This window comes from Jaculus jaculus, chromosome 1 (genome assembly GCF_020740685.1).
Source record: "Jaculus jaculus isolate mJacJac1 chromosome 1, mJacJac1.mat.Y.cur, whole genome shotgun sequence".
NCBI lineage: Eukaryota > Metazoa > Chordata > Mammalia > Rodentia > Dipodidae > Jaculus > Jaculus jaculus.
The window spans coordinates 131657855-131681472 of NC_059102.1; the positions used below are offsets into that span (position 1 = coordinate 131657855).

At 39.8% G+C, this 23618-nt stretch overlaps 1 protein-coding gene across 5 annotated transcripts in view; it reads right to left on the bottom strand.

Annotated features, from left to right (window-relative positions):
* The window catches only part of Mrrf (mitochondrial ribosome recycling factor), a 74980-nt gene that overhangs the window by 38590 nt on the left and 12772 nt on the right, over positions 1-23618 (bottom strand). For all 5 annotated transcript variants that reach the window (XM_004662768.2, XM_045160843.1, XM_045160830.1 and 2 more), the window contains exons 3-5: positions 21906-22061; positions 16067-16185; positions 9330-9421 (exon numbers count right to left, since the gene is read on the bottom strand). In XM_004662768.2, coding sequence (XP_004662825.1) covers positions 9330-9421; positions 16067-16185; positions 21906-22061 — 367 coding nt within the window. The remainder of the gene's footprint in view (positions 1-9329; positions 9422-16066; positions 16186-21905; positions 22062-23618) is intronic.

Below are 23618 nucleotides of genomic sequence, written 5' to 3' on the forward strand. Positions count from 1 at the left end.
GATGAAACTGATGACAGCAAATATCCAACAGCCAGACCTTGGGGAGTAGTTCACAAGGCAGGGAGTGCCAATGACAACAGGGTCTCTCACCTTTACCAGAAACATAAAGCCGATCTCACAAATAAAACTAATCACTAGATTTTCTTACTTAGGGCACACCTTCCAGGCAGTCTTGTTCATCATTCATATGCAAAGAATAAATCAAGTGCCTATTAACAACCAAACTATAGGGCTCCTAAGTAACTTATATTCCAAGATAATTACAAGATAATAACTCAATTCTTTCCATCCCTAAAAGTGAAAAAGGTAAGAGAGGAATCAATGAGAACAAAAAGGGAAGGGCTAAAGAGATGGCTCAGCAGTTAAAGGCACTTGCTTGCAAAGCCTGATGGCCCAATTTCAATCCCCCAATACCCTCATAAAAACAGCTGCACAAAGTAGCACATGCATCTAGAGTTTGCAGTGGAAGAAGGAGGCCCTAGCATGCCTATATTCTCACTGAGCTCTGTCTCCCTCTCTCTGTCAAATAAATAAATAAAAATATTTTTTAAAGTTTAAAAAAAAAGAGGGCTGGAGAGATGGCTTAGCAGTTAAGGCACTTACTTGCCTGCAAAGCCTAAGGACTCAGATGTGACTTCCCAGAACCCACATAAGCCAGACACACAATGTGATGCATGTGCACAAGGTGGCACATGCATCTGGACTTCAAGTGCAGTGGCTAGAAGTCTTGGTGCACTAATCCTCTCTTTCTCTCACTCTCGCTTGCTTGTTCTCATTCACAAAAAAAGAACCTTCCCCAGGGGGGAAAAAAAAGTGGGAAAAGAAAACTAATAAGTAGAATAGGAATTAGCAAACAGGGCTGGAGTGATGGCTTAGTAGTTAAGGCACTTGCCTGCAAAGCCTGAGAATTAAGGTTTGATTCCCCAGTACCCACATAAACCAGATGCACAAGGTGTTACATGTGTCTGGACTTCGTTTTCAGTAGCTGGTGACCCTGGCAGGCCCATTATTTCCCTCTTTCTCTACCTGTCTCTTTTCCTATCTCTCAAATAAATAAACAAACAAATAAAAAATTTTAAAAAAGAAATTAGCAAACAGACATAAAAATATCCTTGGTTTTAGACCCAAATAACCAGAAAAGAAAGCTATGTCCAAAAATTACTTAACTAGAAGAATTAGATCAAACATTCTAAGATGAAGGAATTAAAATCTATTGTCTATGATGGTCCTCATATAAGAAGCCTTACATATATTACCTGGCTACCCCTCAAAACCACTGTCCTTATTCTCATCTTACAGATAAGGAGGCTAACAATTTAAAAACCTAAACATGTCTAAGGTCATAGAAGCAGGAAGTACACTGCTCTACTGGCCCACCATAAGAACTCATTTTGAGAAGAACAGATGCCTAGCAGCTTCTGACTTCCAAAGTGTTGAGTTCCCTGTGGCATTCATGCTGAGATCATTCCAAAACCACATTATCCAGGCTGCTCTCTGCCAGTGACCATGCATGACGGAGATTCGGGAGCAGAATCTCATTTTAACCAGCAAGTTAAGTACTCCTCGGGTGGTCTGTGCTCAAGATTATCCCAACGGCCTGGCTAAGAGAGCTACACTGTAGTAAGTCTATCCAATCCTCCTCTTTTCCTTTCTTTTTAAAATTTTAATTATTTTAGAGAGAGAGAGAGAGAGAGAGAGAGAGAGAATTTTGGTGTGACAGGGCCTCAGCCACTGCAATCACACTCCAGGTGCTTGTACCACATAGTGGGCATGTGTGGCCTTGTGCTTGCATCACCTGTTTCTGGCTAACATGAGATCTGGAGAATACAACATGGGTCCTTAGGATTCGCAGGCAAGCACCTTAACCACTCAGTCATCTTTCCAGCCCTCTTCCTTTCCTTTCTTTGCTCATGTCAGACCTGAACTTTCTCCCCTTTGTCTTTCACAAGTGTCCCTCAGCATCTCTCATACATCTAATTCTATCCTGGTGACTTTTTTCTCAGGAAATCCAGGCTGGCATAACCAGAATGACATAATAGGGACTTCAACCAGGTTTGTTAGCCCTAATATCTTGTGTTTCCCTTTGCATCACAGAGATAGCAATTTTCAGCATAGCTATGGCTCCTAGCTTTTCTGACTCAGGAGACACACATTCTCAACTCTCCTTTGCTGGTTGTCAAAACACACACTGCAGAAAAGACAGTATTTGTAACAAATGGTGCTGGTAAAATGGAAAAATAAAGAGATAGAGATGCTGAAGAAAAACCTAATGGAAATAAAATGAAATAACTCAATTTAAAAGTTCCCAAGAAAGCCATACCAAGAGAATAAATCATGTGGAGGACAGAGTAATAGGACTTGAAGACAGGGCAGAGAAAAGAGACTAAGAGGTCAAAATCAATAACAAATTCAAAAAAAAAAAAAAAAAAAAAAGAACAACATGAGAGAAATGTGGGACACCTTAGAAAGACTTAACATTCAAATTATGGGCATACACAATGGGGACTATAGGTCAAGGGCACAGAGAATATCCTCACTAAAATTATAGAAGAAAGTAAGTTTCCTAAACTTTACAAAGAAGAGGCCCACCCAGGTATAAGAGGCATGAAAAACTCCAACTAAGCAGGACCAGAAAAGATTCTCTACATCACATTATAGTTAAAACACTAGCCAAGAAAACAAAGATAAGTGTATTAAAAGCCACAAGAGAGAAACAGCTAGTCACTTATAAAGGTAAGCCCATTAGAATAACATCAAATTTCCCAATGAAAACTCTAAAGCCCAGAAAGGCTTGGAATGCAGTATTTCAAATTTTGAAATGCTGTAGCTGCCAATGAAAACTACTATATCCAGTGAAATTATCCCTCATAATAAAAGAAAGTAAGAAGCTGCTGAGAGTTATACTAAAGAAGGCTTCTAACAAGCCCTTCAAGACTCAGGGAAGATGAGGCAGAAATAATGTAAGAGCCACAGGGTTGGAAAGCATTCTGTGAGTTATTGTTCTCCCTACAGGAACCCACTGGTCCATTCATGACCCACAGTGACTCCATCACTGAGGAGAGCCTTCAGTGGAATGGGGGTGGGGAAGAGAGGACAAAAGAAGGTAACCTGGCCAGGCATGGTGGACACACTTTTAATTCCAGCACTTAGGAGGCAGAGGTAGGAGAACTGTCATGAGTTCAAGGCCACCCTGAGACTACATAGTGAACTTCAGGTCAGCCTGGGCTTAAAGCAAGACCCTACCTCAAGAAACTGAAAAAACAAAACAAAACAAAAAAGATAACCTGATGGTAATAAGACCAATTTGTAATATGTTTTTATATTAAAGTTCCCAGTAAAAATTATAAAAAATATGAACAAGCATAGAGCAGTGCCTATAACCCTTGCCTATCATAACAAGAAAGATGGAAGGAAGATATGTGGTGCTTGACTTTGCATTTAAAAAAAAAAAGCTAAAGCCACGTTTTAAAGTCTGCTGGCCTGGGTTCAATTCTCTAGTACCCGCATAAATCAGATGCACAGTGTAGCACACACATCTGGAATTCATTTGCAGAGGCAAGAGGCCCTGGTACATCCATGCTCACTCATACATGTTCTCTCTCTCCCAAATGAATAAATAAAAATATATTTTAAAACTCTAGAAAGTCAAGATGGCAAAAATGGTTTCCTGTGAAGAACTAGATGGAGGTAATTATAATTTTTTATTTAATTTCTTTTAAGATAGATCTAACACAGACACTGATGGATAAAGAAGGCAATCAATGAAGGATGCAATGTCAGTAGGGAATTAGTCACTTGTGTACTTTTGCCTTTTGTTGAATCCATCATTTTCGTTAAGAGTTTACAGGCTGGAGAGATGGCTTAGCAGCTAAGGCACTTGCCTGAGAAGCCTAAGAACTCATGTGTGAATCCAGGTCCCACGTAAGCCAAATGCACAGTGATGCAAGCACACAATGTCACACATGTGCAAAAGGGGGTGCACATACCTACAGTTCATTTGCAATGGCTCAAGGCCCTGGTGGGCCCATTCTCTCTCTCTCTTGCGCTCACTCTTTCTCACTCTCAAATACACACACAAAAGAGAGTTTATAGACAATCTCAAAAGCAAAGCATTCCTATGTCCTTTAGTTTGCCCAGTGCTATTTGGTAAAACAATGAGTACACAGTGTATACTTGTATATACACATGACGAATATGTGAATAAAACAGAAGTAGAAATCTGGCTGATTAAGTCCTGCTCACATCCTTTCAGGACCTGTGATAAGAAGGGAAAGACTGACATTCTGGATACATCTTCTATCAGGAAATCACAATAGGAAGAAAGGAAAACCTAGACTGCATGCAATTCTAATCCTACTTCTACCACTTACACCTATCTGACCTCAGGTATCTATAAAAGGGCTTCCAAACAGACTCACTCCTAATTGAGAGAATCTGGGAGAAACTCTACAATGCAGTATCTGCAGTGGCCACACCTCTAATGTAGATGGTTAATAAAGGGTGCCCCCCCCACACTGAAACTATTTCAATGAATCTTGATTGACGTACAAAGATTCCTTTGACTTATCATAAAACAGTAGTGGTCAGAGTTCAAATCAAAACTATATACATGGTCAGTGAGAAAGGATTTAACACAGCATCTGAGACTCAGTAGCATTGTACCCAGAGAGGCTTGCTGAAAACCTAGAGGCACCCAGAGCTGACGTTCAAAGGCTGCAAAAAGGGGACTTGGGGAAAAGAACCACTTAGGTTCCTAGCGTGACCTGCTACTAATTTAAGACTTATTTTCAGGCTGAAGAGATGGCTTGGCAATTAAGGCACTTGCCTGCAAAGCCAAAGGACCCAGGTTCGATTCCCCAGTACCTACGTAAGCCAGATGCACGAGGTGGGATAGCATCTGGAGTTCATTTGCAGCAGCTAGAGGCCATGGCATGCCCATTCTCTATCTCCCTCCTTCTCTCTCTCTCTCTCAAATTAATTGAATATTTTTTTAATTTAAAAAAAGATTTATTTTTGTTTCCTTCCCAGAAGATCAGGGACAAATAACACAGCAAGAATCACATATTCAACAAGCTCTTTTAAAAAGAACGTAAGGCTCCAAGGAGTGTAATGAAAGCAAGGCAGTGTCTAAGATCAGTGGTGACGAAAACTGAAAGGTACTTGTGAGCACCAGAGTTAAGCAAACTTGCCGACTGTCATCTACCCTGAGACTACATACTGAATTCCAAGACTGTTTGGGCTACAGCAAGACCCTACCCTGAAAATAAAAAAAGAAAAAGAAAAAAGGTGAAGACAATTTCCCCTGTTACACAGATAAAAAGAGGAGTTGGAACTCAATTCAATGTATGTAGCACCAGGGCTTAAATTTAACCACTGTAATCTCCCTGTACTGTGCTTCCCCTTTTGTATGTTAGGTAACGGAAAGCTCCTCAGAGTCATGCTCAGTGCAACCATTCCCTTCCTCACACCTTCCTTTTCTCTTAAAAGTACACATAGGTATAAAATTAAGTTTACAGACATAATAGTATATGTGGTTTCTTTAAGGAAACTATCCTGCTTTATCTTCTCTCTTAATCTCACATCTCTGCCTGTCACTATGTACTATTTCACCTACTTTACAAACAGGAGCTTGAAGACAGCAATCTAGGGTGATATAATACGAGTCATATGAAAGTCACATTTATTTATTTATTTATTCATTTATTTACTTACTTACTAGCTTATTTATTTATTTATTTTCTAGGTAGGGTCTCACTCTAGCCCAGGCTGACCTGAAATTCACTATGTAGTCTCAGGCTGGCCTCGAACTCACAGCAATAGTCCTATCGCTGCCTCTGGAGTGCTGGGATTAAAGGTGTGTACCACCACACCCAGCAATGAAAGTCACTTTTAAATCAACTTTTATCTCTCCTCCCATGATACAGCCATAATGAACAGATCATTTTTTTTTAAATCTAGAAAACTGCCACATGCTTAATTCAGTAGGGCCTCATGACCCTACCACTTTGTCAGAGGAAAGATAGTATATAAAAATGAGATTTGCAGGAACAGATGGTTTTGGTCTGTCAACTTTCTCTTGGATTACACCCATTCCACTAACCAAGATAAAATAATGTTACAGATCCCCTAGTCTTTAGAAATTAGAAATTCGAGTTAACCTCACTGAGTCTTTAGGCTCATGTACCAAAGGCAATTAACTCCTGCAGAGTTATAGAAACACACTTTATGTCAATCTGATGTTTGAAATAAAAATGTAACACACATTTGAGCTACTCTGAAAAGAACACAAGTCAACACTAAACATTAGCAATACCAATTTTAAGGTTTCATAAGGGACCTGGCAGATCCGCAGGTGTCTCCTTCATCCGGTATATGGGGAAAACAAAACTGAAGAGAGTGAAGTGACTTCTCAAGGTTGTAGACAGGACAGCAAGAAGTATAACACAAAGTTGCTGACTATTATCATTCCACTTGGAAACCTTGTTCCTACTATTTGTAAGTACACTTAGCATTTTCCAGAATTACTCATCTACCCAGAGACAGAAAAGTTCTGGCCGTGAATCCTGACTACCACTTCTTGGTCATGTTATCTTGGGCAATACCGTAATTTCTCTGAACTTCAGGTTTTGTTTTGTTTTTGGTTTACAAACTATAGTCACGTTATGTTCCTGAAATAAACTGAAGGTAATATAAATAAGGGGCTTGCCGCACAGCCTTTGAGCTACATCAGATCTATATGCTCATATGTCCCCCAGCAAAGCCTGCTGTATAAACATTCTCAGAAGACACACTGAGCAAATCATTTCCCAAGCAAAACAGGTATTAGTCTTGAACCCAAGTCTATACAGCTTTTATACACCAGATTATAATTCACAGGATTTCAAAGTAGAGTGGTAATTCGGTTTATATAGTTAGTACCAAGGACACACACAAAAAAAAATAAGTCATCTTCTGGCCATAAGTCAGAAAAAAGTTAAGGAGGAATATTCCTAGTTTCTCAGTGTTGTGACTGAGTCTCACTGCGGAGCACAGAGGTACATACTTGTAATCTCAGCATTCTAGAGGCTGTGGCAGGAGGGCCTCAAATTGGGAATCCAGCCTGGGCTACGGAGTGAGACCTTGTCTCAAAGAAGGGAAAAAAAAAATCTTGTTGTTATCATGATATATTAGAATCAAATAAACCAATGTTTAGATCCCAGCTTCAGTATAAACTATATGACCTCAGAATGTTACTTTACCTCTCAGAGCCTAAATTTCTACAACTAGAAAAAAAAAAAATCTAAAGGGCTATGATGCATAAGGCAAATTTCATGAAGAAATAAAGGATGATGTGTGGCACATAAAGAAACCTAAGAAGGGCTACACTCCACTTTCTCTTTCTAGTTACCTAAAACTTCATCTGCTTTACATTCCTTCAAATGTCTCTCCTTTCCCAAAATCCATCTAGAAAATAGCCCCCAGGTATCTCTAGCTCACATTTTTCTATTTTCTTTTTTACTTTTTGAGGCAGTATCTCACTCTATCCAAACTAACTTGGAGCTCAAAATGTGATACAGGCTGACTTTGAACTCATGGTGATTCACCTCCCACAACCTCCCAAGTGCTGGGATTATAGGCATAAGCACCCACACAGGTATGTGTATCTCTACCTTTTTACCATGTTTACACTTCCTCATGGTCCTTAACATCATTGTGTTACATGCTTTTTGTTTTAATATTTTTCATCTACTTATGGAGAAAAGCAGAGAAAAGACTGAAAGAAAATCGGATGTGATAGGGCCTTTTGCTGCTACAAACTCCAAACTTATGGCATCTAGCTTTATGTGGCTACTGAGGAATCAAATCCAGGCTAGCAGGCTTTACAAGCACCTTTAACCACTGAACCATCTCCCCAGCCCTTGTTTATGTTTCTATGTACTATGACTGCTCAGCTATCAGGGAAGCTCCAAGAGGATAGGGAATTTTTGTTGTTTGTTTTGTCTACTGCTACAACTCACCATTTAGGAAAGCACCTGGCCTATAGTACTTAATAAATATTTGTTGAATGACTAAACAAATGTTCTACAAATATGCAAGCCACTCTGTAAGAACAAGGACTTAGTTCTACTCTGGAATCTGGGACATAAGTCTCACCTGGCCTGAGGCAGCTGCTTCCTGACTGTTCTGGTGTTCCCACTGTCCCCTGCATTCCATACATTTACCAGCAACAAGAGAGACCCCAGCAAAATCCTTTACTTCAACCAACAGCTTCCCATTACCGTTGGAACAATGACCTATGAAGCCTCCACCACTATCTTCCCAACTAGTCCAAACTGTTCTTCTTTCTCCTTGAGTTTCAGCCATGCTGGCTTTTCTTTTTCTCAAATGCCATCATATCTATTTTTAAAAATATTTAATTTAGTTATTTATTTAAGAGAGAGTAGGAAGAAGAGAGAGAGAGAACAATAGACAGATAGAAAATGGGCACACCAGGGCCTCTAGCCACTGCAAACTAACTCCAGATGCATGTGCCCTCTGTGCATCTGGCTTACAAGGGTACTTGGGAATCAAGCCTGGATCCTTAGGCTTTGTAAACAAGTGCCTTAACCACTAAGCCATCTCTCCAGCCCCTGTATCTATTCTTTCCTTTAAGACAGGGTTTTATTGTGTAACCCAGGCTAGTCTTTAACTCATGATCCTCCTGCCCATTTCCTAAGTGTTTCTGTATTTTATTTTTTAATTTGAAATGAACATGTGTTTTAATGCATTTATAAATTTATTTTTAATAGTGTTCTGTGCTTATAACTAAAATTATTTAGCTAGCAAAGACTAATGTAAAATAATTCTTCAAGGAATATGGGATTGGAAATTACAAGTGACAACTTTTTTCTGAGCTTGCTACTCCCCCTGCCTAGAATGTCCTTCCCTAAGGCTGATTGTGCTCTGCTTCATCTCCTAGCTCTCAGAAGAAAAGGAATCCCCTTAAAGAGTCCTCCCAGGCCAATGCGACCCTTGGCACTATGACCCACACCAAGTCACTGTCAAGAGGACATCACTAACTTTTATTTTCTCATAGTATTTCCTGATCAGAAATGACATTGTCTATTTGCTTGTCTGAACTTCCAAGCCAGAATGTATCAGAACAGGCTATTTCACAAGCTGACTACTGGATACCCAGCAACCAGCCATGGTAGGCATTCAATAAGTATTTCTGAATTTGTAAAGTGGATCACAAAACATGTTTGCTAGGATGAAGGATGCAGGTAAAGTACACTATCTGCATAAGTATGGTATTCTTGCAAGAACAACATCCCATTTCATTTAAATATATAAATTTCAGCCAAACTTACTTAGGAATGGGTACCCGAATTAGTGTCCCTTCCACTTCTGGGTTCAGATTCATTCCACTTTCTCTTATAGCCTTGATAGCTGCAGCTGTACACTAAAAACCAGATCAAAAGGTAAACAGAATTAGTAAATAATTATTACCAGATGTAAGCCCTCTGTCGATAACTGGCAACCCATCTTGGCAGAACATGGAAACATTTAGTTCTGTTACCAGTAAGATCAGGAAGTTACATTGGTGTAGAGTGCTTTGATCAAGCTGAATAGCAAACTATGTCCACTCCTGGTACTAGTGTACTGCGGAAGGAAAAAAAGAAAAAGAAGAAAAAATAAAAAGAAAACAGCTCTGCTTCTTTGAAAAGATTTCAATGGTTTGAGGCAACGCAGATCAAAACCACAATAATTCTCAAGGGAGGAGGGCTGGTCTGTGCAAAGATTGGTGTAAAGACAGATGAAAGATTTCTTACGTTAAAAATTCCAGTTGAAAAAAAAAATTCCAGTTGACATTTTACACTTAAAATATACCAGTGCCGATTTGGATGAGTAAATATATTTAACTCATTCGCATCTACACACAGACCAAACAAATGAACAATCAATATCTACCACAGAAAAGGTAGAATGGTACAGACTGAAAGCGTGGGCTTCAGAGTCAGAAAAGTTTAGTTCAAATCCCAGCTCTGGGACCATGTGACCTAAGCAGGAAGCCTGACCTCTCTTAGCTAGCATTTCATAATTTGAGATGATGTGTATCCAAACCTCTGAGAGGCCATGAAGTAGCACAAGAGATGTATCTTTCTCTAGTCCTAGCACACAATGATACTCAGTCAAGGGCAGTTATTGCATAAGCAAATTATGCACACTTATTAAAATCCCCCCCAAAAGGCTGAGTTTATATCATCATTTAAGTTAATACATTGCTGTCCTCCTAGCATCCTTTGGGGGCTTCTTTGACAAGTCTGGCACACTGGAATACAAACATCCCCAAGTGCCTGTGACATAACCAAACATGACCTGTTTATCATGTAACAGGGACCTATAAGGTACAGTCCCTAAGCATAGGCATGGCCTCCCTTTGAATTCAAGAAAGATGGACTGATGGCCTAATCCATCATACTCCCAGTTACTTGCAGAGTTAAGGGGAGACTAAACAATGATTTGGTCTAATGATGTTACTTTGTATTTTTTACAAAAAGCCAAACTCAATGTATTCAGTAATTATGACACCAGGAAGATGATTTTTAACAGCTAAAAATAATTTGAGGGATGGAGAAATGGCTTAACCAAAGGACACAGGTTCGATTCCCCAGGACCCATATAAGCCAGATGCACAAGGTAGCACATGCAACTGGAGTTCATTTGTAGCAGCTGGAGACCCTAACTTGCCCATATCCTCCCTCCCTCCCTCCCTTCCTCTCTCTCTCTCTCTCTCTCCCCTTCCTCTTTCTTTCTCTTTCTCAAATAAATATATAAATAAATAAAAATAAGATAGAATAATTTGAAATCAGGTTTGGTATATAAAGAAAATGTAGTTTAGAGCTGGAGAGATGGCTCAGTAGTTAAGGCACTTCCTTGCAAAGCCTAATAACCCAGGCTTGATTCCCCAGTATCCATGTAAAACCAGATGAACACCTGGAGTTCATTCTCAGTGGTAGAGGCCCTGGCACACTCATTCATATTCTTTCTCTCTCTCTCTTTGGCTCTCTCTTCTTCAAATAAATAAAACAGAGGCTGGAGCAATGGCTTAGTGGTTAAAGCACTTGCCTGCAAAGCCTAAGGACCCAGGTTCGATTCCCCAGTACCCACATAAGCCAGATACACAAGGTGGCACATGGATCTGGAGTTCATTTGCAGTGGCTGGAGGCCAAGGCATGCTTATTCTCCCCCCCAAAATAAATCTTTAAACATAAATAAAATATTTGTTTAAATAAAGAAAATATGGGCTGGAGAGATGGCTCAGCAGTTAAGGTATATGTCTGCAAAGCCTAAGGATCTAGGTTCAATTCTCCAGGTCCCACATAAGCCAGATGCACATGTTGATGCCTGTGTCTGGAGTTTGTTTGCCATGGCCGGAAGCCCTGACATGCCCTTTCTCTCTCTGTCTCAAATAAATAAAAATAAATCTTAAAAATAAAGAAAGAAAGAAAATCTGAGGTACATCCACAATGGAAATTTTTCCAGCCATAAAGAAGAATGAAGTCATGTCAAGAAAATGTATGCACCTAGAGATAAACATATTTATCTCGAATTAAGTGAATTAAGTCAGTCTCAGAAAAATATTGCATATTTTTTTCTCATTTGTTCATCCTACACTTTATAAATACATAAAAACGGTACAGTACAGATAACATGAAAGTAAAAGGGAAAGTATCTAGAGGAACAAAGGAGACTAATGGGAAGGGGAGTACTAGGAAAGGAGAGAGTAGTAAGGATGTGCTCAAAGTATACTCTTACTTGCATGAAAATGGCCTTATCTATTCCCTCGTTAAAGAAAAAGAATATGGCCAAAGGAAGTAAGTTAACTGGACAAAGAAATGAAATTAATTTTCTTCTGCAAGAGAAAAGCCATGGTCCTTATTAAAATTAAACACTGATTTCTACAATTAACAATAAAAGAAGTCTCTACTTTGAAGAGGTAGCCTTGTCTCACGTCTCCCAATTGACTTCTGCAGCCTCTCTCTGCTCGGCTAATGACTCACCACTCTAACACTACACTTCCACCAACCTGCTGTTCAGTCTGATGCAAGTAGTTCCATACACCCTTCCCCAGCAGGCAGGCATAAGAGCACTCACTACCAACACAAAGTTAGGCAGGCAATGGTTCAGTACTTACATTTTTCTAGTACACAGCACAGTACTTATTGAACATATTAATGAGCTGGATTAAATCTGCTTGAAACAAAACTCCTGACTTCATCTCATAGGAACCTTCAAACTCTTATTATAAACTTTAGCTTTACAAAATCTCTTCATATGCAGGGGCAAAACATTAATTACAGTGCAATTTTATATAGGAACCTACTGAAATAGTTCTTATAATTTATCCTAAATATGTATATTTTAACACGGTAAGACACAGAGCCTCAGGAAATTATGGCTATTTCTCCAACATGATGTTTGAACCATTCATGGGTCAAACAAAAAATGACAAATGGTACAGAATTTCCATCTCTTACCTTAGCCTTTATCTCCTACTGGAGGAGGTACTCAGCAGTATCTCAGTTACTTTGTTTTCAAATGCCAATATGCAGCAACTGGTAATGGCTACTAGAGTACTGTGTGTTGAGAAAGATCAGGGACTCCATCTCTCAACAGGTAGGGAGATGTGCCATGATCAATGAACAGCAATGTCTGTCCTTGCTATACTTAAGCCAATCTACACTGAAGGACAAAGATGGAAAATCACTTGTGGGTGGATGAACAAGACTTTAGGAATCTTGAGTCAAGTCAACTCTGTTAGTGACACACCAAATACTGGCCTTCCATTGTCTTGATATCCCAATGAATCCTCAGAATAAAAAGTCTATGAAAACAGAGCTCTAGTCTGTCTTGATCATCAGTTAATTTCCAGCTTCTCAAGGTGAATTTTAATCACTTGAAGGACTCAAAACATATGTTGAATTAATGAATGAATCGTGAAAGGAACATAGGCTTCCCTGTCAAATAGAGCTATGTTAAAATATTGACTCTATTACAACAGTGTGAACCTAGAAGAGATATCTGACTTCATGTAGCCTCTGTTTCCTCTTCTACAAAATAGAGTAAGACTGATTTTACTGCTAATCATGTGAAACAAATGATACGAAAGTGACTGACAACACTTGCTACACTTTCTTACAGGCACTCAATACACATTCACTTTCTTCCCTCTATAGAACATAAGAGAGCCTGCAGATTTGATATCTATCTGCCTTGTTCAAATGATGCTGTGGTTTTTATTCCCTTCTTTTCTTATCATTAACTGTAGCTTCAGACAAGTTTGTGGAAGGGAGCAACTATGTGCTTCATTTATCAAGCAGGACACATGTTAAAGAAATGCAGCACAGTTTTCTTCTTCAATGCATTTAAAAAGATTATGCATGTAAATCAGCATCGCATCACTAGAGCATGACACAAAAATGCTCAGATTTGGAAAGAAAGCCAACTCTAGGTGAGACTGAAAGGAATTATATAAACACAGGGAGGATTAGCTCAGCATTTTGAAGCTATGAACATCAATACCCTATGGGCAGCTTCTAAGTTGGAGGAAGGAAATGTTTAGTTAGCACTATTTGTTTAACATATATACCAGACGAGATAAAGAAATTCAAAAGACAATGTAACTCACACTTCCTCACTCTGTTCCTGTAAATGAACCCCTCTACTGACCTGCTGGTTAAGCTTTCTCAAAGCCTAAGAAATTTCACATTGGAAAATGGCAAAGATGCTTTGGTTGAAAAAGGAAAATATACTCCAACCTCCTAAGAAAAAATGAAGCTGTTAATACCTCCTCCTGCTTCATAAGAGGTGCTCTGGTGGCCAATCAGGTGCTTCTTCTGTGAATACCATTTGCTATTTAATAACAGAAGTACTTGGCTCTGAAAAGCAATCTGCCTGATGAGGTCTTCAAGCTGTGTAATTAGGAGGCTATTCCCTAAATTGGTCTGCAGTGCCAATGGGATTAGATGAACAAGGCAGACAGGCCTCAGTGGTGCAAAGGGGACCAGTAAAGGAAGAGGTGACAGTTCCATTTTCAACCCTTCTGTGCTCCTTCGCAATGCCATGAATTAGTGCTTCCCTTCCATCAACCTAATGACAAGTATTCATCAACTCAAGGACACTTTATGGAGTGTGTCCGTGTGTCAGGCACTGTGTTTGGTGCTAGACATAATGAACAAGCTATACTGGATTTCTTTACTCCAAGTTTACAAGCTAGTGAAAGTGAGGCAGAAGAAGTGACATTTATGATGTGATCCAAAATATGAGTATCAATTAGCCAGTCACATGTTCCATAAGAACAGTACAAAGGCCCAGAGGATGCAAAGAGCTTGATGTGTTTAAGAACTTTAAAGCCATAGTAGATGGAGCAGTACACAAGGAAAGCAGTGCCACAAGACTGGAAAGATTAAAAACAGGTAGAGACCAGATCATGCAAAGCCTTCAAGGCCACAGCAGGGATTTTCTACTTTAAAGATTACTTGAGGGCTGGAGGGTTGCCTTAGCAGTTAAGGCGTTTGCTTGCAAAGCCAAAGGACCCAGGTTCAATTCCCCAGGATGCACATTAGCCAGATGCACAAGGAGGTGCACACATTTGGAGTTTGTTTGCAGTGGCTGGAGGACCTGGCGCACCCAGTCATTCTCTCTCTCAAATAAATAAATATTAAAATTATTATTAAAAATTACTTGAACCATGGGAATGATACAATCCAAAATTCGATGGAAAAAAAAAAGTTCACTGGGCATGGCAGTGCACACCTTTAATCCCAGCACAAGGGAGGGTGAGATAGGAGGATTGCTGTGACTTCAAAGCCAGCCTGAGAATACATAGTGACTTCTAGGTCAGCCTGGGGTAGAGATAGACCCTACCTGGAGAAAAAAAAAAAGTTCACAGTATAGTAAAAAGAATGGGGTAGTTAGTTATTATGTACCAGCATCCCCAAGAACCCTCCAATTTGAAACAGTTTGTTCATGGCAAAGGATTTCTCCTTATACTCATGCTAACCTAGTTTTTCTAATCCAACACACAGCCAATCCTGTTTCAGTGTGGGGGCTAGAACTACTGAAATGATCAGAACAGGAAAATTCCTTGTCTTCATGTTAATAGGTAAGGAAATGAAGGTCCACAGAGTGAAGCAACTTACTGAAAGTCAACACCAAGTTACAGGTTGAGATGATACCAGATGACACCAGGCCCTCCAAGTTTCTCAATCCAGGCTGATGCCAATTAAGAAGTCCGATTATCTTCCTCAAGGTTGCAATGATTTAATATAACCCATCTTCCAATTTCCAAAGCACTGTGTTCCATACAACATTTTGTCTAGTTTGAAGAGATGTGAGTTCCTGCAGGATCTACTCCAATACTAAGACAAAAGTCACAAACTGGTGACCCTCAGGCCATACATTTTACCCATTAATATGTTTTATTTGCTTCACAGAAATTCTTGCTTGGTTGGTTTTTTGAGACAGAGTCTCACATAGCTCAGGCTGGTCTCAAAGTCTTGACCCTTCTACCTCTACCTCCTAAGTGCTGAGATTACAGGCCTGTGCCACCATACTTGATTGTCTCAACTTTTAAAAAAGAAAAGTGAGTTATTATTTTGTGTACAAAAGATTTCATACCAAATTTGCAGTTACTGGTTTCTTCTGGAAATAAAAATGGGAGCATCTAGTATCACTAATTACCAAGCCTACATGTCTTTCTGGCAATGATCAGGAGTTAGGCAAAGGTGTCCCCCTCAGACAGAGCACATGCTCCAGGTTACCAGAGACAACCCCTACCTTTGGCCAAGCACCAAACACTGCCTCTTCATTACTGTATTTCTTAGATGGATGGTGTTATTTCAGCATGCAAATCACTTACCTGATCGCTATGGTCTGTGTTTAATGGGAAAGAATTTTAGAAACAGAGAGAGCTTTCTTTATCCTCAAATTCTGTTTAGTAAGCCTGATCTCAAACTGAAGGGAACACTTCCTCCTGATAACACCCAACCTCCTTTATTCCAAGAGAGACTGGAAAAGAACCCTTTTAGCAAGACCACCTTACCTCTGGGAAGCTTGCCATATTCACCAAGATCAACTGTGGTGACTTCATGGAGATCTGGCCAATCTGGTTTAAAGCAAGTTTTCCATCAGCAGTTACCACAGTAATATTATCAAGGGATCCTAAAAGAAAATTCAATATGGCTTTAAAATTCCAAAGGACCTTACTTAGAAGCCCCATATCTAAGTCATTGAACTCAGATTCACAAACATTCAGGGATCTCTTACCAATGTGACAAGACTGCTCAGAGGCTTTCATAGGAGCAGCGTCACATGGTGGAGAGCACTTAAAACATTGGCAGAACTTGGGCTGGAGAGATGGCTTAGTGGTTAAGCACTTGCCGGTGAAGTCTAAGGACCCCGGTTTGAGGCTCAATTCCCCAGGACCCACGTAAGCCAGATGCACAATGTGGCTAATGCATCTGGAGTTCGTTTGCCGTGGCTGAAGGCCCTGGAGTGCCCATTCTCTCTCTCTCTCCCCCTGACTCTTTCTCTGTCTGTCACTAGCAAATAAATAAATAAAAATAATTGAAAAAAAAAAAAAAAACATCGGCAGAACTGGGCTGGAATTCCTTACTATCAAGTAGGGTAGCCAACCATTCTAGTTTGCCTGGACTGAAGTGCTTCTCTGTGATATAGAACTTTTATAGTTGAAACTGCAAGGAACTGATCACTCTTACAGCAACTTTGCCATTTACTATGAAACCTCTAACAAATTACTTTTCTCTGTGGCTTGGTTTCCATCTTAAGTTAAAAATAACAACTTTGGGGCTGGAGAGATGGCTTAGTGGTTAAGCGCTTGGCCTGTGAAGCCTAAGGACCCCGGTCCGAGGCTCTATTCCCCAGGACCCAAGTTAGCCAGTTCATTTGCAGTGGCTGGAGGCCCTGGCATGCCCATTCTCTCTCTCCTTCCCTCTGCCTCCTTCTGTCTGTCTCTCTCTAATAAATAAATAAATAAAAATTTAAAAAAAAAATAACAACTTTGGGCTGGAGGGATGGTTTAGTGATTAGGCATTTGCCTGCAAAGCCAAAGGATCCAGGTTTGATTCCCCAGGACCCATGTTGGCCAGATGCACAAGGGAGCACATGCGTCTGGAATTAGTTTGCAGTGTCTGAAGGTGCACACATTCTCTCTCTCTCTCTCCCTCCCTCTTTCTCTGTCAAATAAATAAATAAATAAAAATAAAATATTAAACAACCTTGTGCTGGAGACATGGCTTAGCAGTTAAGGCATTTGCATGCAAAGCCTAAGGACCCAGGTTCAATTCCTCAAGACCCACATAAGACAGATGCACAAGGTGGCATATGCATCTGAAGTTTGTTTGCAGTGGCTGGAGACCCTGGTGTGCTCCCTCCCTCTCTCTCTCTCTCTCCTTTTCTTTTTGAATATATTTTATTTATTTGAGAGAGAGAGAGGCAGAGATGGAGAGAGAGAGAGAGAAAGTGAGCATGCCAGGGCCTCCAGTCACTGCAAACGAACTCCAGATGCATGTGCCCCTTGTGCATCTGGCTTACATGGGTCCTGGAGAATCAAACCAGGATCCTTTGACTTTGCAGGCAAACGCCTTAACCGCTAAGCCATCTCTCTAGTACTCTCTGCCTCTTTCTATCACTCTTTCTATTTCTCTCTCTCTCATAACTAAATCAATTAAATATTAGAAAAAAATAATAATCTTATATAAATGACCAACTACATAACAGATACCAAAAACATAAGGATTTGTTACTTCTTATCCTTCTTTGCTCTAACTACTCTACCCTTCCACACTATATTAATACCTCTGCTTTACAGATGAGAAATTGAGATCTGAGAAGAATAAATGGGCCAAAATCACACAGCTAACAATAATCAAGAACCAAAAGTCGAACTCAGGTGTGCCTAATTCTAAGGGAAATGGGACAGATAGGTGTCTTTTAAAGAAATTAAAGTTGTTCTGGCAATATGCTGTTAGATTAAAGCAATACCATACTGTGGTATGAGTGAGGTTTGATTTGAAACACTCAACCAGATAACGAGATTCCTTGTCATCACAAGATAGCTAGCTATTCGTACCATTGGCTTAAACCTAGAAAAATATAGGTGGTATAATGATAAAAGTCACTATGATTCTAAATACCAAAAACCCAAGTTCAAATACCAATTCTTCAGTTTTCAGATTGTGAACACTGGACCAATACCTTTAACTTTATGGGCTTCTTTTCTTTTTATAAAGTTTTTGGAGGCTGGAGAGATGGCTTAGCAGTTAAGGCATTTGCCTGCGAAGCCGAACGACCCGCGTTTGATTCCCCAAGACCCATGTAAGCCAGATGCACAAGGGGCATATGCATCTGGAGTTCGTTTGCAATGACTACAGGCCCTGACGTGCCTTCTCTCTGTCTGTCTATCTGTCTGTCTCTCTCTCTGCTTGCAAATAAATAAATAAATAATGTTTAAAAGTTTTATGATGATTAGTATAAAGTATTTATAACTGTGTCCCAATAATGGTATTACCTCTTGACATTATTCTGTTTTAGCCATACTAATGTACTTTTGGTATTCTAATACATTGCTCTCTTTCCTCAGGACCTTTGCATAATTTTCCTTCTATTAAGAATCTCTTGGGAGCTGGGCGCATGCCTTTACTCCCAGCACTTGGGAGGCAGAGGTAGGCGGATCACCATGAGTTCAAGGCCACCCTGAGACTGCATAGTGAATTCCAGGTCAGCCTGGGCTAGAGTGAGACCCTACCTCGAAAAACCAAAAAAAATAAAAAAAGAATATCTTGGGTTGGAGAGATGGCTTAGTGGTTAAGCACTTGCCTGTGAAGCCTAAGGACCCCGGTTCAAGGCTCGATTTCCCCAGGACCCACATTAGCCAGATGCACAAGGGGGCACACAAATCTGGAGCTCATTTGCAGTGGCTGAAGGCCCTGGTGTGCCAATTCTTTCTCTTTCTCTGCCTCCTTCTCTCTTACTGTTGCTCTCAAATAAGTAAATAGAAATAAAACCAAAAACAAAAAAAAAAGAACAACTTTCTCAGGCTGGAGAGATTGCTCAATGGTTACAGGCTCTGGCTTTCAAAGCCTGATGGTCTGGGTTCAATTTCCCAGTACCCATGAAAAGTCAGATGCACAAAGTGGTACATGCATCTAGAGTTCATGTACAGTGGCAAAAGGACCTGGTGTACCCATGCATTCTCTCTCAAAAAAATTTTTTTTAAGTATTTTTAAGATTTTTTTTTTTTTTATTTTTATTTATTTATTTGAGAGTGACAGACAGAGAGAGAAACGGGGGGGGGGGGCACACCAGGGCCTCCAGCCACTGCAAACGAACTCCAGATGCATGTGCCACCTGTGCATCTGGCTTATGTGGGTCCTGGGGAATCGAGCCTTGAACCAGGGTCCTTAGGCTTCACAGGCAAGCGCTTAACCGCTAAGCCATCTCTCCAGCCCCCAAAGAATATTTTTCTCTACCCATATAACTCTTGCTTATTCTTTAATACTCTGGTATAGTAATATTTAATCTCTGACCCTCTCAGCTGGATTACAGAGCCCTCTTATGAGCCCCTGAACACCTATGCCTAAATTTACTGAGCACTTTCTATAAGCAACATACCATGCTTCCTAATATTCACTTGCTTTCATTATCAAAGTTACTCAATGAGCTATTACTTCCACCATTTTACAGAGAAGAAAACTGAGACACACTTGAAACTTGAGACTTGCTCAAGGTCACATCAGCTCTTAATAATGGAACCTAAATTCAAATACAGGTCTGACCATCTCCGAAGCCATGGTCTTCACCACTCTGCTTTCTTGTATGGTTTTATACATACTCTTTTACTTGTCTGCCCTTTCAGACTAGATTCTATGTTCCTAGAAGGCAGGGACCAAATCTTTCTCTCTGTGTTCATAGCACCTATTGAAGTTGTCAGCACAAAAGAAGTGCTCAGTAATACTATGCTGAATAAATGGATGGACAGATGATGAATGAAAGGGAAACAACAAGAGGAAGAAACAAATCTGTAACTTAGACAACTGTTAAAAGGTGTCAACTACCTTAGAGACAGAAATTTAGACAGATGGAAGTATAAGAGGAGAAAAGTGCTTGCTGGTTCAGATAATAATGAAAGATGATAGAGAAAAATCAGTCTAGTAAAAAAGACCAGCTAGGTTTAGCCTGTTTCACCCGGTTTCTTCACAGCCTCAAGTCCTACGTTGAACATTACACAAACATAACCTAAAGGAAAGAAGCAAAGAGGAAATACCAAGGGGAGGCCTGTTGAAAACGAATCTTAACTGAGCCTTCCTGATTTGCCATAAGATCCTTTGCCACAAAGTCTCAACATGGGCATTTCAGTGTGCAGTTGTGGTGGTTCCCATCCCCTAAATCCATATCGACATAATACATCAAATCCTTTTCCCTCAATCTGTCCCCAGTGAGAATCTCCCTCAGCCTCATTCTTGCCCCTCATTTTCTCAGAGGTTAACATTTAACAAATTACACTCCCAGCCTCTTTCCAGGTCCATCATCTTTTTAAGTTCAACAAGAGTGGAGCTTGCTGGCTAATTTTAAGTATCACATTTCTCCCTGAGCTCCTCTCAAACTGCTCTCTGGTTTCGGCTGCAGAATGTTAACAGGCCAGAAAGCACGAGGGAGACAGAGCACTTTATCAGTTTCATACCTAAAATAATAAGCAAGCTTAAAATAAACAGTTGGGAGAGATTGAATGGCATGCTTTACTGTCAGCAAAGGCAGAAATGCCCCAGTCCAAAGGTTAACAAATGACGTGAATGGTCTTCCAGTTTCACACCAGATCTGATCTCTGAATTCAGCATGTTTCTGATACTTTTAATAATGGAGCTGTATATTTTTCACTTGGCTTTCTTACATACAAATTCATGAAATAGGTTTCTATCTTCCTTACTAACTTCCTCAATCAAAACCTGAGTGTAGAAGTCAAAGCTCCCACAGATACCTTCAGAGGGGGTCATAGGCTTAACTATGGGATGATGACAATTTGCAAAAGGCCAATTTAACAGCAATTGGATTTTTCCTGCCTGCTTGCACCATTAGCTGACAACTCACTTCTCCATCACATCTGCAAACAGTTCTCCTAGACAGTTCTGACATTTTCCACTTAGAAAAGCCACTTTCAGGAAGTTATTAACCCAAACGAAATCTTCCTGGTCAAGCTCATGGGTACAGAAAGGCCTCAGGTAGGCAGGTTTCCAGCATTTGGATTCCAGTATGGGATAAGCGCTGTCAAATAGGACAAGTCTGGAAGAAGCAGACCAAGGACATCAAAATTGTGAGCCTACATACCTAGATGTGTTTACTCGTAATGAAACTTCTTTTTTTTTTTTTTTTTGTTTTTCGAGGTAGGGTTTTACTCTAGTCCAGGCTGACCTGGAATTTACTATGTAGTCTCAGGGTGGCCTCGGACCCACAGTGATCCTTCTACCTCTGCCTCCCGTGTGCTGGGATTAAAGGTGTGTGCCACCACACCCAGCTAAAACTTCTATTTTTTGAAAGCATAATTTCATAAAGGAATGATTATGACTATTTTTGTTCACTGCTGTGCCTAGTTTACTGTGCACTCAACTCAATGTCTAGTTCCTAGGAGACAACAATTGCCAAATGGATAACCATGTGGCAGACATGCCAGAACCATTATACATGCTACTGCATTTATTTCAGTACTCCTGTAAAGCTACACAGTAGGAATCAGACCAGGAAACTTCTGTTATAGGAAAGTAACTGCCATAGTCACTAGTTGGTCAGATCAAGCTAGAGTTAAAGCTCCATCAAAGGTGTGCTCCTTACACTAGACCACTTTTGGAAATACAGGTTTCGTCACTAACCTGGCGAGGTCCTTATGTTGAGAGTCTTATTGAAGTTATCCTTGAGTGCGTCCATCACAGACTTCATTTCTTCATCCAACTCTTCTAAGTTGATTATATCTTCAACTAAGGCTGTGTTAATATTCACTCTGGTTTGGGAATGTCCTTTCAATTTAGCTGGAAAGTCAACATTCAGCAAATAAAATAACAGCAGAGGCAATACAGATCAGTAAGTAAGTGCCTACTGTGTGCAGGGCAAAATGTCAAGTGCTAGAAATTTATATATTCTCTCTGCCTTTATTGAGTATCAGCAAAGTACCTAGCACTATGCTAAATACCTTCTCAGACATTATTAAGGGAAAAGGCTTTATAATTAGACACTGTAAGTTAAAATTTAGCTATAATGCATACTAGCTTTATGACCTTGGGTATCTCTAGCTTTCTGAGTATCAGGTTTCCTATCTGTAACTTTCAAGTCTATATTGTGAGGTTGCTACAAGAAGATAAATGAAGTCACTCAAACATCTATTATACACATGGCAGGAAATCCTTAAGTAAATTAATACCTTATTTTTCTGAAAAAGAAAAAAGCAGATGAGACAGTTATTAGTCAGTGCCTAATGTCACATATAGGCCAGGGAATGGTAAAAACAATACTTGGTCTCAGATTTGTATAATATTAAGCCCATGAGCTTTCTTTTAGACCACCTCCAGAAAATCTAATTGGAGAGAGTGGGACTGAATTAATTCAGCTAAAAATGAATGTCCAAGGTTATATACAGTATTGAATGGTTGATACAGATAAAAAGAGAGTAGAGGGACTGAACAGATGACTTAGTGGCTAAGGTGCTTGCCTGCGAAGCTAAAGACCCAGGTTCAATTCTGCAGTAACCACGTAAGCCAGATGCACAATCTGGAGCTCATTTTCAGGGGCCTAGAGGCTGTAGCATGCCCATTCTCTATCTGCCCCCCCAAATAAATAAATAAATGTTTTTGAAAAAAAAAGAACAGCAGAGAGACATTAAACACTACCAATAGCAGTAGCAATGGTGTATATTTTAGGGGAAAAAAACAGTACTGGAATATCAATGAAATTTAATTTTAGGTTTAAATCACCAGTAATTTTTCATACACATGTGTATGTGAAATAAATATTATTGTATTTCTTTATGGGTATGGCAAAGGAGAAAGCAAAAGTATTTACTATATTCATGCAATGAGTATAGTGCTGTTTATGCATTAAACATTCAACAAATTTTATTATTTGCAATGAGCTCAATGCTGACTGCTATGCTATTGTGTGGCACATCCTAATTTGCAATTTCAAGTATATCTTTTTCTTCAACTTTAATTAATTTATTTGCTTGTATGTGGGGAGAATTGGTGTACCAGGGTCATATCTTGCTGCAAACAGACTCCAGATGCATGTACCACTTTTTGTCCAGCTTTCTGTTGATGCTGGGGACTTGAACCCAGACCATCAGGCTTTGCAAGCAAGAGCCTTTAACCACTGAACCATCTCCCTAGAACTCAAGCACATTCTCCTATTTGATATTCAAGATGGCCGTCTGAGGTAGAAAAAATAAAGTAAAATTACTGTGTATGGTAAGAAATCTGAGGTGCTGGCCATTTAAGTGTTTTGCCCAAAGTAACTTACTATCTGTAAAGTGACTATTTTCAAATATTTGTTCTTGTCACCATCATGCTTAAAATCTCAGTGCTCTTGAGCAAACA